The sequence below is a fragment of the Corvus brachyrhynchos genome, unplaced genomic scaffold, assembly GCF_000691975.1.
Source record: "Corvus brachyrhynchos isolate BGI_N302 unplaced genomic scaffold, ASM69197v1 scaffold616, whole genome shotgun sequence".
NCBI classification, from domain to species: Eukaryota; Metazoa; Chordata; class Aves; order Passeriformes; family Corvidae; genus Corvus; species Corvus brachyrhynchos.
Genome location: NW_008238831.1, coordinates 127,214 through 144,206, shown reverse-complemented (window position 1 = coordinate 144,206; position 16,993 = coordinate 127,214). Strand labels below are relative to the sequence as shown.

Below are 16,993 nucleotides of genomic sequence, written 5' to 3'. Positions count from 1 at the left end.
CCACTCTGCTGAAAATGAGCTGGCGTGCTCAGCAAACAGGGACAGGATGAATTTTGAAGCAAACCTTGCTCACTGTGTCTCAGAGAGGTGTGCCCATAGGAGCAGCTCACTGCTAGGGCTGCAGGTGGGGACAGAAGGACACTGGCACGGTGCAGGATGGCCAGGGACAGCTGTCACTCTCGCTGGTACAGGTGGATCCGTCACATCCCATAAAAAACTCTGTCCTAATGATGAGACTTCACTCTCTTGCTTGCCCAGGTTTGCAAGCAGATTAAAGTGCCCTAATGGCAACACAGAGCCAGCCCAGACTGTGCTGTAGCAGGGGCACTGTAGGGACTTGCCCTGAAGAGAGCAGACTGCCTCAGAGGGAGAGGGCCAGGCCAATCCCAGGGTAACTTGCTAATGTCCCCATATGGTGGCTCGTAAACCTTCCTGGGGGACCATGAGCAAGACATGCAGGGCTACTGGAATTACAACCCCAGATCACACCACTGTGGTGCAGAACAGGATGGTTTGGGCTGGAAGGACCTTAAAGCCCATCCAGTGCCACCCCTGCTATGGGCAGGGACACCTCCGACTGTCCCAGGCTGCTCCAAGCCCCAATGTCCAGCCTGGCCTTGGGCACTGCCAGGGATCCAGGGGCAGCCCCAGCTGCTCTGGGCACCCTGTGCCAGTGGCATGGTGGGAGTCTGTGCATGGCTCTCATATGGAAATGCAGGTGCAGAAGCAACGTCCCTGTGTGGAAGGTAAGAGGAGCGGAGGACTTGGTGGTGTAGGAGACATGACAACGTTTATTCTCAAACCCCAGGGATTTAAAAATGCCTCCTGTTCCATGAACAGAAAGCTTTCTCTTCCCACTCACTGCCAGCCTGCTGCCATCCACACCAAGGCTGCCTTGCCCTCTGCCTGCTTGTCTCACTTACTGCCTGCTCTACTGGCAGCAGTGCTGGGGCTCCCAGCCCCGCAGCTCCACTGGCACTGTCCTGGCTCCGAAGGCACGGCTCCATCCCGCACTGCTGAGCAGCATCACGTGCAGCCTGTCTGTGCTCCACGAGTGGGGCAGGGGTAGGGCACACTGTCCTGGCTGGGTGCTGTGGAGACCTGCAGGCTCAATAGTCCAGAAATTGGGGCTGGAGGATGAGGCTCTTAATCCCGAAGGGAAGGGATGCTTTGTGTGCCCAGCTGGAAGTAGAGAAAAACAAGGTATTAATGACACTGTCATGGGCTTGATCATTCAACCACAGAATCACAGAATATCCTGAGGTGGAAGGGACCCCTAAGGATCATCGAGTCCAACTCTTGGCCCTGCACAGACACCCCAACAATCCCACCCTCCCTGAGACTGTTGTCCAAACACTTCTTGAACTCAGCTTTGGTGCTGTAACCACTGTGCTGGGAGCCTGTTCCACTGCTCAACCACCCTCTGGCTCAAAAACCTTTTCCTGGTATCCAACCTAAACCAGCCCTGTCCTGGCTCCAGCCACTCCCTCAGGTCCTGTCCTTGGTTACAGGGAGCAAAGCTTGGAGCTGCTCCCGTGCTGCCCCTCCGGAGAACACTGAAAACCACAATGAGCTCTGCCCTCAGGCTCCTCTTCTCCAGCAGAACAAACCAAGTGCCCTCAGCTGCTCCTCACAAGGCTTCCCCTCCGGACCCTTCCCCACCCTCGAGGCCTCCTTTGGACACTCTCTAACGGCTTCTTTGTATTGTGGTGCCCAGAACTGCCCCCAGGACTGGAGGTGAGGCTGCCCCAGTGCAGAACAGAGCAGGACAATCCCTCCCTGGCCCGGCTGGTGAAGAGCTGGGAAGAAGTGGAAAGAACTAAGAAGGAAAAGTGGTGCCTTCCCTTCGGTACAAAGAACTCCTTTGTGCCGTGGCCCTGTGCAACCCCTCCTCTGGCAATACAGGCCCCACCTTCACGGGGTCACTCCCCCAGGCAGTCCCGCAGCCCCTGGTGCCCTGCTGCCCCTGGTACCTTGCAGCTCCTGCTCCCACGCCCGCAGTCTCTCCCGGGCCTGCCTGTTCCCAGCAGCTGCCGACTGCCGGTAGTGCCTCAGTGCTTCCGCCAGGTTCTGCTGCACTCCCAGGCCCTGCTCGTAGCAAACGCCCACGTGGTACCTGCTCTGGGCATCCTGGCACAGCAACCAACACAGGGACAAGTGACAACAGCACAGGGAAGGAAACAGAGAGTCTTTAACACCTTCTTTAGGGTTTACTGCTCTATCCTTGGTCACCTCCTTAAGTTTACCCCTCTATCCCTCAGTTTGTATCTTCAGTAATTCAGCCCCCTGGAGAGAAGCACAATCTCTGACTCTGCTCCTTCCTATCCCTTTCCAATTAAATGCACTGATTTCCCTTCAACACCCAGGGCTGTGTCAGGGGAACAAAGGAGCAGCTGGCTCTGCAGAGCATCCCAGCTGTCTCAGAGGTCAGAGCTGAGGTGTCTTGGGCAGCCCTGACTGCACCACATCCTGATCCCACCCAAACCGAGCACGCCCTGGGACTGCCCTACGACAGTTCAAGCCCAAGTCTTGTAAAAACATCACAACTGGCACAGAGGTACTTGCTGCCAAGGGCTGGGAGATTGCTCTTTAACACAACAGTGCAACACTCTCCTGCTCAGCCCCACCTCATTCTATTCCAGAAGAAATCTCAGGCAGCAGAAATGAGGTAAATGAAGCAAATATGCACTAGAGAAAAAGCACCTGAACCACTCAGACATACGTAACTGCTGGGAATGAAGGGGAAAGCAAAGGTTGTCACTGCAGTGAAGCTAAATCCAAACCCATGACATGTTTATGTGTCAGCTGTGCACTTTATCTCTGAGATCCAGTGGGAGGCAAAGGGTCTCAGATAGCAGGAGAGCTCCTGAAGACATTGAAAAGACTGCACAGACTCGTGGTCACACAGACCTTTTCAGCAACAAAGCCAGCAGAACAACCTGAGGAGTGTGACTGCCAGAAACATGATCTAACCAAGGCTTTGCAAAAAACAAAAAAAAGAAAGAAGAAAGAAATAGAAAAAAACCCCTCAAGTAAGTATCAAGTTTTAATAAAGCCACGAGAAAAGAACATATTGCAAGTGTTGCTGTCTGGGATGTAGCTGGTAGAGGCAAGTGAAGAACTCAGTGAGTGGGTGCTTTGCAAAATGTTGCAAGTCTGAGTTTATGACAGCAATAAACTCCTTTAGAGATGAGATAAACACATTGAAGGATTGGCACTTCAGCTGTGACAAGAGATAGGGTTCAATCAGAAGTACTGCAGCTCCATCTCTCACAGGATGAGCGCCTCAGAGCCACGACTGCAGCGAGAGGAGATCCCCAAATTAGCACGGCAGAAGTGACTGCGACACCCTTGGAAACCTGGAGGTCAGGCTCAGTTCTCCAAGAAAGCTCTTTAATAGGGGTTTGTATTCTGTGGCTGCACGTCTGAAATAAGGGAGGATAAAAAATGGGAACCAAAGTAGAACACGGTGTTGGAAAAACACTTGTCAGAGTTGCCTGCTTGGCTCTAGCAGAGAGGAACGACCAAAGAAATGCTGAATCCAAGACTTCTTGTGCTGTTTTCCTTTTTTCTGGAGTTGCACTAAACGGTTCTGTCCTTGCCTCATCCATACCCAGCGTTCTTTCAGCCACCTAAACATAAATTCCAACTCCAGGGTAATGGAAGTGAACCTGTCTCTGGAGCCCTTCTCCCAGGAGAATGGGTACATCCCAGGGAGCCCAGGATCAGCCTGCCCTCAAGGCAGCATCCACAGCCAGCATCCACTGAGCAACAGAGATGGGGAAGGATGCCTGGGGTCTGAGAACTGCCATGGCTGGGACCAAAGCATGCCAGGGATGCACCCCAGGACCTGCAGCTACCTGACAGATTTTGTGTTGTTAAGGCATTACCAGTAAATGACAATCATCTATTTAACGGGGTAACTCAGTGTGATACTGTTCAGCATAAACATCTGACTCCAGGCTGGAATAAAGGAGCCAGTGATGCATCTTAGGAGAGACCCTTAGCAGATCTGGAACTAAATACTGTGTATTGTGATGTCTGAGCTGCTGTGGCAAGTCAGGCCCCGTCCCACCAGACTGACAGTGTCTGCATTCTGGAAAGAGGGTGAAAACCCAAGTGGCAAAGTTTACAGTGATGTTATGCCAATCGAAATGGTCAAACTCACTATAAAGAATTAATTAAAGAAGATCTCACATGACTGAGGAGTGGGCAACACAATGACAAAGGAAACAGTATTGCCAAATTGCAAAGCAGTGCTGATAGCAAGAAATTTGGGTATCACACTGTGAGAATTCCCTGAGACCAGCTCATCACCGCTCAGTGTCAGGCACAGGGCAAGCAGCATTAGGAATCATTGGAAGGGAATGCAGAACAAAGCAGAGGATCTCATTATGTGAGATCCATGGCATACATCCATCCCGAGTCCACTTTTAGTCCAAACATCTTAAAATGGTCAAAGGAGAATTAGAAAAATGGAGAGAAGACTGACAAGCAAAGTAGAACAGCTTAACTACACGGAGAGACAAACTAAACCAGCACTGTGCAGCCTGCGAAAGAAATGACTCAGAGAGGACACACTAAAGGGCACCACGACCAGAACTATTAGCCAGCAGAACAGGCAATAGCTATTCATTATTTTCCCTTGCACAAAAGCTGTGGGAACTGAAGTTAAAATGAACAAGTTCTTCAGAAAAAAAGCCCCAGCCATTACAATGCAGCTGAAAACAAGGGGACAATGTCGCAGTGCTGGAAAGAAACAGAACTGTGGGATGCAGAAACCTGGCTGCGAGACATGGGATCCTCCCTTCTGCTCCTCTAAATGCTGGTGGGGGTTCAGGAGAGTGCTGTGCCCACATCGTGGCACTGCCTTTTGAAAAAGAGAAGCCTGGGTCACTTGGAGAAAGTGCAAGCAAGAAGATTCTTGGGGATCTAACACAACCTGTGAAAAGAAACAGCAACAATGGGGAAAGGCTGCACGGAGATTCAAGTGTTGAAATATGTTAAAGGTGCCTGAATTAAAAAATAAATCCAGAAATAGTCTTTTCATCCTCTCTACAGAAGGAAAGAAACAATGGGCCAATTTTGAAGCATAGATTTGAGACAGACACAACAAAGTTCTCAAAGTGATGCAGTAGTGAAAGATTTTGACTGAAGAGGGTGTTGATGCTCCATAATGGGAAACGTGTACAATTCTGGAAGCTGGATACAGGCCCTGGTGCTGTAGGAACTCCTCCAGCCCAACAGGGCTGCCTCTGCCTCTGTGTTCTGTAAGGGTCTGTGCCCAGGGCCTGTCTCCTGTCCAAGAGGCACCAAGGCCACTCCGTCCTTTTCCACTGTGCAGTAAAATCCTGCCACTCGCTCCCATTTCCAAGAAACCCTGAAATCCTCCACCTGCAGATCCCAGTCTGAGGACAATCCCTGGCAGAGGGATTACTCACACCACTGTTTGCTGCCAGCAGCAGGTACTTCAGACCTTTCTTCTCCTGTGGTTGCAGCCCCCTCATGTAGAACACTCCAAGATAAGCCTGTGCCTGCAACAAAACCACATGGTCCAGATCAGCCAGGATTTTAATTACTCCGTTCTTTTACTCATTTTGCAAGCTGCTCAAATGCTGGGGTTACTGTGGCAGTGTGGTAAGGACCCTGCCTGTGCAGGGGCTGCTGGGAGAAGCAGGGCTGCCCTAGGAAAAATCAGCAGGACATGGTAAACACAAAGAAATCACATTTGGGACCCAGAGTATCATTTCAAACTTCCCTGTGGGACTCAGAGCCAGGGAATGGTTCCCACTCATGACCTGTCCCTGAGATCCAGCAGATGCACCACTGGGGCAGTGTGCTCCAGGAGGCACAGGCACTGCCAGCCTGGCATTCCCAGGACAAGATGGCACACGCCTAAATGCATCTCCTGGAGAGGAAAAGGAGGGCAGGATACACAGATCTGCACAGATGAGTCATCTCAGAAAGTCACAGATACAAAATGAGGATCTGTTCTTGCTTCAAGCACTGGAATTTCCTCCAGCACAGCGACCTGCACTCTTGGAATTGAGAGGAGATGAAAACTGAGCTGTGTTTTCAACCACAGGTCAGCTCTCCTAAGCCGCAAGTTTAATGCAAGAGCCACATTAACAACAGTGTGGCACAGTGGCTCCCGTGTGCAGGCAGGGCTGTCTCCCAGACACTGCCAGGAATGTAAACAGAGAATCAGACAATGGCTTGGGTCAGAAGGGACCTTAAGGATCCTCTAGTTCCAACCCCCCTGCTGTGAGCAGGGATAAATACATCGGAAAGCTTTTCCTTGCAGTGCCACAGATGCTGCTTTCTAGGCTGTGGCTCCAGCCCATCAGTCAGGGCTCTCTGCTGGCTCTCTCCTCTGCCCTGCCATGCTGTGGACACCAACCTCTGTAACGCCAGCCACCGCTGCTTGCTCCAGGAGTGCCACAGCCTTGTGATGCCCGTCCCAGTGGCTGCCAGGGCCGTGCTGGAGCAGGTACCTGGCGTAGCGGTACTGGGCCATGGGGTGACAGCTGCTGGCTGCCTGGCAGTAATAAAAACCTGCCTGAGAAAGAGAAACTCAGGTAATGCCTGCCCTGAACGTGACGTGGCTCCCTTCAAGCTTCACCTCTCTGTCTAGACCCATCACAAGCTGCATCCCTCCCCAGAGCCCTCCCACAATCAGAATATCAGCTGGGTTAGGTCAGACAGTGGACTGTGACCACCCCAGAGCCCTGGAACCACACTGCCTGCTCCACACAAACTCCCCGAGCTGAAGGGGGGGCACTGGGCCAACAATGACTCAAACCAAGCTACCTTTGCTGCTCTTCCCAGCTCCAGCAGCTGCTGGCCAGCTTGCACTAGGTGGCAGGCTGGAGTTACAGGAGCCAAAGCGGAGATCTGAGAAGCCCTGGGATGTGCAGTGGTGTCTTAAATACAGCAACATGACAGGTTTCTCCTTGGAACCCCGCTGGGTGCTGGTAGCACAGCCTGTGCACCTGGAGAACCCTCGGAGGCTGTGGGAAAGGGGAACTCAGAGCACCTCTCTGAGGGGACTGGTGACACTGAAAGCAGCTCTGCAAAGCTGCAATTTTTATTATTTCCAGCATTTTCTACCCAGTCTTCAGAGCTGGGGCACTGCCCAGGCTCCCCAGGGAATGGTCCCGGCCCCGAGGCTGCCAGAGCTGCAGGAGCGTTTGGACAGCGCTGCCAGGGATGCCCAGGGTGGGGTTGTTGGGGTGTCTGTGCAGGGCCAGGAGCTGGGCTGGATGCTCCCTGTGGGTTCCCTGCAGCTCAGGATATTCCATGACTTTCCCACCCATGTAAAAGAACGAGCACCCAGCACAGAGCCCTCTCCTGGTGTGTGCTCCCCACACCCCACCCCACAGGCCCTGGGTACCTTTTCCAAGTCCTTCTCCGTGCCCCTGCCGTGCTCGTAGCACAGCCCCACGTTGAACTGGGCTTTGCTGTAGCCCCGATCCGCCGCCAGCTTGAAGCAGGTGAAGGCCACCCGGCAGTGCCCCGCCCTCATGCTCTCGATCCCTGAGGAAAACACAGCCTAAAGCCAGGGAAAACAGGGAAAAGCACAGGGCCACAACCCAGCCTCCAATGCAGCAACCTCCCCCACAGCCACTGGGCCTTCCTTGGCTCACGCCAAGCGCTCTGGGCCACTTCCAGCTGGCTCACCAACCCTCACTCCACAGTCTCCATAAGAAAAATGGCAACACTGCATTTTAGGGATTTTTCTAGGCTTGTGGCAGAGAGGGATCACAGGCTAACACAGCGTATGGCTCACACAGAAACAACTTGCTTTTCAGTGCTGCAACTAGTGGTGTATATAGGGCAGGGACTTTTCTTAGATCATTGCATCTTCCTTCTGCTTTTCTTAGAGTTGCAATCCTGCAATTGCTTTTTCAGCTTGCCAGGAAAGCTGTGAGCTCAGACAATAAAAGAAGGATACAAGGATATGACATCTTATGTTGCAAAAAAGACAGAGATGGCTTAATTTCCAACTACAGATGTCAGGACAACAGTGCAGGCTTCAAGCAAGCCTGGATTGAAATATGCTGAGGTAAATCAGGTGGCATGATAGGACAAAGGGCAATAAATCTCTCCAAGCACAGTTAAAATTGCTGAAAGGAGGCTTCAGCTTGGGTATTTGCCATCCCTGCCTTCGCACAAGACCTGCAACCATTTGGAGGTCCTCCAAAATGAGAAACCTGTGGTTTAAGGGCAAAACAAAACCAACTTCCCATTACCGAGGATATTCAATGCAATGGAAATATCAATTCGGAAAATCTGCTGCAATTGGAAAGCGGCTTCCTCTAAATGCCCTCGCTGAGCTGGGTCACCCTGAGGAGTCAAAGAAAACAGCTATTAAAGACAGCTAAGTCATATCAATCCTAGAGGAGATTCTTGCTTGGAAACCAAGCAGTGAGACCTGTTTGTATTGTGGTACAGTCACCAGGAGGGTGATGTCATGTGTCCACACAAAAACCTCCCTGTCCTACACAGCCACCTCGTTGGGGAAGCTGTACAGACACTGGGCTGGCCAGGGAGCTTGGTGCAGCCTCTCAGGCATCATCAGACCTTTCAGAATTCAGCAAATACCTGATCCTACTCAGAGCAGTCTGCAGCTCCTGCCCAGGGCAGCGCAGGGACAGCTCCGAGCTCTGCTCCTGGGCCAGGGACAGCACCCAGGGAGCGGCTGCAGCTGGGCCAGGGCAGGCTCAGGCTGGAGAGCAGGGAAAGGTTCTTCCCCAGAGGGTGCCGGGCACTGCCCAGGCTCCCCAGGGAATGGGCACGGCCCCGAGGCTGCCAGAGCTGCCAGGGGTGCACAGGGTGGGGTTGCTGGGGTGTCTGTGCAGGGCTGGGACTGATCCTTGTGGATCCCTTACAAATCAGGATATTCCATGATTCTAAGATAACTCCCCCCTCCAAAAATAACATTACCCCTTGTTCCCTGTTCCACATCGTGCCCACACACAAAACACCCTCACACCTTTGCATGTGCTTTACCCAGTTCCGGCTGAGCTCACCCCTCAGCTGGACTGAGCTCTGCCCAGGGCTGCTGAAACCCTGCAGGGCACAGACAATTCCTTTCCTCCTCGTGATGAACAGAGGGGCTCAGCCCAGCCCAGCCCAGCTGCACACCCCGAGTGCCATCGAGTGGCAGCAGAGCTCAGTGCACACGGGGAAGTTGGGAAAATGCCCCTTGGCACACCCAGCTCCACTGCTGAGCTCGGGGCTACTCCCAAGAGGCCAAGACAGGGACCAAGGCCCCTCCTTGAGCTGCTCCATGACCTAGGACCCAGCTCCAGGCCCTTTCTACAGCCCTGCACAAGTGGCACCTCCCAGGATGGGGAGATCCACGCTGAGCCCCCCAGCAGATCAAGCAAATGCCTCCCTGGTGCCCTTTGCAGGAACTCACGCTGCTAAAAGCTGAATTTGCCTCCTCTCTGCTCACAGTGTCCTTGAGCAATTGCTCAACCGCTTTTTTAAAAAGGGAATTATCTACATCTAAGATGTGAATTGGAAAGAATTGGCAGGTTTAATCACAACAAGAACAATAATATAATTTATGGCCTTGTGACTCTCGAGCTCATGCACTCTCTTCAAGCCCCAAGTGCTTCCCTCTTTAACAGACAAGAGCCAGCCCTGATTCGCAGCGTTTGGAGGAGTGACACCACCTTCCCCAGTCATGGGTTGTCTGGTAAACACCAAAATAGCAACAGCATGTAATCACCTAGTGAAAGATTGCATCAAAATGCAAATACACAGGAGCACACTGGTGCTGCTGAATTTGTTTTTTTATTTGGTTGCTTGGTTTGGAGTTTTTCCCCATCTTCTTTCAGTGCTTCCCTGCCAGCAGTCCTGTCACACTGATACCTGAAAGGATGGGGATGTCAGTTTGTAAATCCTGGAATTCTGCTCTAAAGCAGATGCCAGTATATCCCATCTCCCTTTTTTTTTTTTCCAGTCTTGTGTGTGAGTGTTGCTCAGGCTGTGCTTGGAGCAGCTCTGGGATGAGTTCCTGCAGGGAAGGTGCAGACACAAAGGGTAGAAAATCAAACCATACCTTTGCACTGTGGAGAACTGGCCCCACCCTGGAGCTCACAGGGATTTGGAACTCCCCTGCATTAACAAAAAAACCAACAAAAAAGCAAGGTTAAGCAATGCTGCATCTTTGCCTCTTCCCACCTTCTCTATTCCATAGCTCTTTCCTGAAGGGCTGATCTTCCATCCAGCCAGGGACATCAGGAACAGAAGGAATCCCAACTAATCTGACTTTTGGAGCAAGAGCAAGCACGTGCCCCAGGAATCCAGCCCTGTGGGGCCAGCTCCTCCAGAAAGGCCCCTGGTTTTGATCTGAAGACACTGAAAGTAGAGAATCTCCTGCTTCTCCTAAATGTGTGTTCCAGTAACTCATAATCACTGCTTTAAACCTCTGTGCTTCATTTCAAATTAAAGTACTTCTACTCTGGGTTTCTGCTCACAGGCACTGGCTCTTCTAGGTTTTTTCTTCTTTACTAAAAAGCCAATTCCTGCTTTTGAAAGTCCTGACACGACTAATCAGCCCCTCTTGATTCCTGTCTGTGATTCTAAAAAGACTGCACCATTCAAGTCTTTCAACTGCAGCACTTTTCTGCCAGCCTTGGTTAATTTTATGACTTTTTGCTACTGTTCCTGAATTCCCAACACTGTTCCTGAGGGGCAGCCCCGCTCAGCAGTGTCACAGGAAGGGTGACATTGCCTCCTCATGCCCAGTTTGCCTGGATCAGAATTGTGCTGCAGCTCCCAGCTTGCCCAGAGCATCACACCCGCCCTCAGCTGAGATGCTGCCTCCTTAGCTCCTTCTCCAGGTAATTTCCTTGCAGGGTACAGCTCTGCTTCTGCCAGGGGATGATCAGCCCTGCTATCAGGCTGCATCAGATGCAGGCTTAGGTTATCAGCCCCCTCTGCTCCCCCAGCTCATCCCTGCCTTCTCAGGTACACTGGGACAGCCAGTTCAGCACTGTGTGACCAGTTCCAATCAGAATTATCTGACAGAGCAGCTCCAGCACAAGCGAAGGCACCCTGCTCAGAGCAGAACTGGCAGAGGTTACAGTGGCACTTACTCCAGCCACTCTAAGAGGACAATGACCTCCACGAAGAGAACAGAAAGCCTGAGGCCAAGCATTTTTAACCTGGACCACCACAAGCAGCTGGATCCCATGGGACATTTAACTCCAGGTGCTGGAGCCTGGATCACTGCGAGCCAGAGCTGCTCACAGCAGGAGTAGCTGTGCCCTCCCTCTCAAGCTGTGTGGGAGCCAACACAAGCAAAAAAAAAGTCCTTTTAGGGCCTGATTCCTTGATTCCTGGCACTGTTTGGCCCCACAAGCAGCAGCAATGAGGTGTGCACCAGGCAGGAGTGCTCCTTGCAGTGCCTGACTGTGGCACAGTGTGCAGGAGCTGTGCCCTGTGTGCCAGCTGCAGCCTCATTATTCCCAAACAAACAATTCCCCCCCGGCTGAATGCAAATGTGTGTTATCTGAACAGGCCCCACTCACCCAACGAGCAAGATCACTATGGCAAACATGATTTCTATGCATCATTCCACCAAAAGTAGTATAATCTGTGAATTTATTAGTTGTGCTTTCCATTTCTTTGCAGAGCAGGCGTCAAATTATCTGATATTTCTCACTGTAAGGCTCTATCATGTATCTCCCTCGTGATGTAATTTGGGTTTTTGCCACACATACAACTGCAAATCCCACGGAAAAAATGGGCTGTATTAAGAATTCTCCCACTACTTGTTTAAACAGCATTAGTAAATGCACACTTTCAAGAAACTGTACATTTTGCACAGATGTCTACTCCTAAATCAGAGACTCCTCGTTTACTGTGAAAATGTTGTAATTTGGACAAACCACTGAAGCATGAAAAATAAACAGCCACTAATTCTGAATTCTGCCAGCCTGCAGAAGCACCTTGTGCCCCTCTAGCACTGGAAACCCCTCCTCACTCCAATCTCCCCACATCAGGGTTACCAATCCCAGAGAACACCTGGAAGAAAACCCAGGGATCAACTGATCCCGACACCCAGCCCCAGCTCCTGAAGGATCAGAGAGTCCCAGAATGGTTTGGGCTGGAAGGGACCTTAAAGCTCACCCAGCCCCACCCCTGCCACAGCAGGGACACCTCCCACTGTCCCAGGCTGCTCCAAGCCCCAGTGTCCAGCCTGGCCTTGGGCACTGCCAGGGATCCAGGGCAGCCCCAGCTGCTCTGGGAGACCTGAATTCCCTCAGAATCACCTTTGAGGCTGGGCAAGCTAAATTATTCTTCAGGTTGCTTAAAAGATGGGAATAACACAGCTGGAATTGTCTACGCAACTTTATTTCTACTTCTTCAAACCCAAGCTATGATGCAACGTGACTGCCCATCCCTTTTTCCATGCAATCCTGCAGCTTTCAGCGTTCTGGATGCCCAATGCTCACATCTTCAGCAGTTAATAAATATTTCTGTCTTTCCCCACTGTTCATCCTGGACTAATCAAGTGTTGCTCACAGCTAGCTCCAAATGAGGAATTAATAATCTTCTCATAGACAGCCTAGATTGCTCATCCCAAAACATCCACAAGAATGAAGTCACAACAAGAGCTGGCCAAAATCCAGCATTTCTGCCTCATGGAAAATTTCACTGTTTCCAATTGGTTTCATTGTGCTTTGAAATGAAAACACACTTTTGCAATGTTTGTGATCTCAGAATTGAAATAACGAATTTTACAGTTCTGCCAGGGGTAAAATACAAGTCCCCAGGGCATCATTCAGCTGCTGTAACACTGAGACTGGCTGTAATCACCTGCTTGCTCACTCTGTGCCTTTAACTTCCAGCAAAAAGCCTCTGAGTGAGGCAGGAATTGCACAGAAAAAAATAAGATGTGAACACAGAGCTGAGGACTTGCTGGTAGCAATGTCCAGAATGCTATTGAAGGCAAGTTTTAGGTTAATTTCCTGACGTTTTCCTTTTAAACAAAGGAGATTTTTATCCTATTGTGCTCAGTTAAAGCTGGAATGGCTCCTGTGGAAAGCTGGGATGTTGGGATCCATCACACAGATCTTTGCCACAGCAACAGCAGATTGTCACTGTACAGGGAGACCAGCACCAGCAAGTCTGGCAATGAGCTGAACACCCAGAGAAAGGGTAAGGACATGGAATTCTCTCCAGAAGATCCCTTGCCATTGCTGGCAGCAGCAAACTGGAGCAGGGAAGGTACATTCTGCTCCACTCCGAGGGCTGTTCTCTCATGGCAAGACTTTGCTACCAGATTCCCCTGCATCATCTGCCAGGCGTCTGTCCTTCCCTTCCTTCTGCTCTCCCCAGCTTCCTGCTGCATCCTCATTTTGCCAGCCTCACCCTCCTTCAGTGGCTAAACACCAGGAAAAAAAGAAAAATCCTGTACCTCAGGCAGGTTCTTCTGTGGAAAGCAAAATGTAGCGAAAGAATGGGATCATCAAGCTTCACTCTCCACGGAAAGATTCCCAGGACTTCTCACATGACAAAACCCTGCATTTTGTCAGGCTCTTCAGTGCAAATTACCAAATCTCTTCCCCCTGACTTTTCTCCATAAATTCCCACAAAATGGATGCACAGCATAACGTGGAATGTAACCCGAGGACTTATGTATGGAGCAAAATCAAATTATTTCTGACATATATTATCTCTGACAAGTGACAGTTGGAGATGCTTGGGCAGAAGGGTGAGGAGCAGGGATTATAAAGTCACGCTCTCCCTGGCAGAACTTTCCAGCAATCAGCTGTTCTGTGATCTGAGCAGGAGGCTTGGCTGGACCAATTAAGTCTAATTTCAATGTGTAATTTTACTTTAATCACTTCCTGGAACCCACTTGTACTTCTGGCCTGTAGCAGAGAGTACCACAATTTCCCTGGGCACTGGCCAAACACAAAATGCCTTTTGCTTTTTTCCAAACTTGCTACCTGACCCTTCTGTGCTGCCTCTTAATATGAGGATTATGAAAGAGATGGTCCCCATTCCATTTCTCTCAACACTTTTAGTTTCACAGAGCACCAGCACATTCTCTGTCACTTCTTTTTCTTAAGTTGAAGAGTCAGTCTCTGTTTGGATGTAATTGTCTCCTTGTCATCTTTTCTCTGCAGTTTTGTCCCTGTTTTTCAGACACTGTCTTTTCCTTAAGTGTTGAAGACGTGGCTGCATCCCAGACTCACACGAACCCTCGGCACTGCCTTGTCCTCAGTTCCTTCCTTCACCATAATTAACATTTAATTGGCCTCACTGCTGCCGAGCACTGACTTAACCTTATCAAAAGCACATCCACAGTGACTTTAAATGTTCCCTCTGCAAGACAATTATTAATTTGACACTGCTCATTCTGCATGTGTATTTACAGCCACACTCCCTTGTGTACACTCGCTTAACCCACCTGGGGATTACCCTGGCTTTAGCTCTTGTGCAGTTCTTGCCTGTGACTTTCAGATTTGACTGTCCTGAATAATTTTGTACCATTTGCTGCTTCTCTTGCCTCACTCGTCACCTCTTTTTTCCAAATCACTGCTGACTGTGCCGAACAGAAGAGGTTTAGCAAAGGACAAGGGAATCCTGCAGTAATGGCTCTCCACTGTGGAAACTTTCCTGTGCTTTAAGGAGTTACCAGCCCAAGAGTAACCCCTCCATGTTCCCTCACATCAGCTTTAATTCTTTAGATAGCTTTGGTTTAGGTCCTGTCTGGATGGTTTTCAGAAAGCTAAAAGCTGGATTATCTTGCTCCACATGCCAGTTGACTTCTCCAAAGAAGTCTTAATAGATTTACAACTCTCTCAAGTCTCTGCACAGGAGCAAGCTGGCCTGAGAAATGGCTTCCTAAATCCTTCCAAGACCTTTGATCCCAGCCCACTCATCCCAGCATCTGACACCTCTATCCTGTAGCAGAGTTTCTATCAAATCAGAATCACCTTTTTTGCAGTTCTGTGCCTCAAACAAACACCCACCCACCCCTTTTTAAAAGCCAAGCTGTGCAATCTGTCAGTGCTCATTCCCCTGGTCACAGAGCAGGTTTGAGCATGGGATTACAGACCATCCTTGGAGGCTCAGTGATTTCCCAGCTTCTGAAGAACATCTGAACGAAGACCACGTGGCCTTAGAGACTTGTCACTGTTCAATTTATCAGTTTGCCTAAAAGCTCTTCCTGTTGACTCTCACTGGGAGCTGTTTGTCAGACACACATTCACTCCAGGATGTTCAGCTGTGCCAACTGGAGGCATTGCTGTCTCCACTTCTTCCCACCACTCCTCCCAGAGGTCCGTGTCCAGTCACCTGCCAGTGCTGGAGTGCTTCTTAATGTGCTCCAGGCTAAAGCAGATGGGTTAAACAGCCTGATTGGCAGTTTAGGTAAATTAACCTGGCTGTTTTCCTGGAGTTAATTAGGAGACATGGAAACAAAATGCTCCATTTGCCAACTGATGGGAATGGTAACCTCTGGCAGGAGATGGTTTGATAAGCAGTGATGGGCATGGCTGAAATCAGCACAGAAGGAAGCCAAAATTCTGAAAGCAAGCAAAAAATGGGGAACAGCTCTGACCTTTTATGCAGCACCTTTGTTATTTAAATTCCTCCCTGGGAGGGTGGGCAGGCCCTGGCACAGGGTGCCCAGAGCAGCTGGGGCTGCCCCTGGATCCCTGGCAGTGCCCAAGGCCAGGCTGGACATTGGGGCTGGGAGCAGCCTGGGACAGTGGAAGGTGTCCCTGCCCATTGCAGGGAACAAGATGAGCTTTACGTTCCCTTTCCAACCCAGCCCAGTCTGTGATCCTATGATTTAGCCAACATCTGTGGCTGGTTTCCTTGTGTGCCTCTCTACACCATTACTGAATGCTGTCCCCTTGCCACCTGTTCCAGCAGGCTTCCAACAACTTTCCTGGGGCCATTATCAGTGTTTCTATATCTAGTGACTTTTGGGCCTCATCTGATCCTCCTTGGTGTGACTTTAAATTCCCTATGTAGGACACGCTTTCCTGGGTGAGACTTCAATTTTGTTGGAGTCTATCTTTCTATTTTTATAAAACTCATTTTAATAATGTCTTTGATACCTCCTTCCACTGTCTTATCTATGGCATAAGAGCTCAGCAATGCATCCTCATCTTGCAGGAAGAGAATAATTCCTTTAGTTTCACACCATGTACACCAGTGTCCCAGATCAGTGGTGCAGCATCCTCCTGAATCCTTCTGGCTGCAAACATCTGTTCACAATAAAAGAACAGGACTGGATGCTGTAATCAGTCTGCTAAGGCAGAGCAGGGTTGGGAAGGCCATTGTCACCTGCAGTTACAGCACAGCCTTGTCTCTGCCTTCAGGAGGTTTTTTTTCCTCCTGTCTCTGACTCCCGATTCATCCCCCTAAAATTCTGCCTTTCCACTCTGACCTGCCTCCTCAAGTGTCAATAAATGGCTGCACACTCCCTGGCCCTGAGCTTGCCTTGGGGGAACTCCCAAGTCCTTCTGCCACAAGTATCCTGCCCCGCAGCACATGGCACATACCTGCTTCTGCCCAGGGCTGGCTCTCTCCTTCCCCTGAGGGGATGCCTGAGGATGAATTCTCTGGTACAGCCTCTGGACTTGCTTTCTGCAGGAACTGGGAGCCCAGCTGCTCGCTGGGACAGCTGGTTGAGGCTTCAGTCACCACTGTAATATAGAGCACAAAAACTCTGTCTGCTTCGGGGGACAAGGGCAGTCTGTGGACGTACCCAGTGTCCTCTGACCACACAGACAAGCAGAAGGATAGTTCGTGCAGCAGAATTCAGAACGGAAAACAAAGGTAAGGGCACACAAAGTGGGATTGCACCAAGCCGTTTAAAAGCAGAGACTGTCCTGACACTCTTCCCAGGGCCCGAGAGCGGCTCTCAGCCTCTCCCAGCTCTCTTCCAGGCTCAGTTAACACACCACAGGCAGGAATCCCACCCCGCAGGCCCGCACCGCCCCGCCCCGGC

At 50.5% G+C, this 16,993-nt stretch overlaps 1 protein-coding gene across 1 annotated transcript; it reads right to left on the bottom strand.

Annotated features, from left to right (window-relative positions):
* Positions 1-768: 768 nt before the first annotated feature.
* Positions 769-16,776, bottom strand: KIAA0141 (KIAA0141 ortholog; the record flags this gene model as incomplete). The annotated part of the gene is made up of 8 exons (XM_017738157.1): positions 769-1,182; positions 1,974-2,130; positions 5,442-5,534; positions 6,401-6,559; positions 7,394-7,536; positions 8,253-8,346; positions 10,073-10,128; positions 16,545-16,776. Coding segments are annotated over 8 exons (1,185 nt in total), but the record flags the coding sequence as incomplete, so codon positions are not given.
* Between the last annotated feature and the right edge of the window lie 217 nt (positions 16,777-16,993).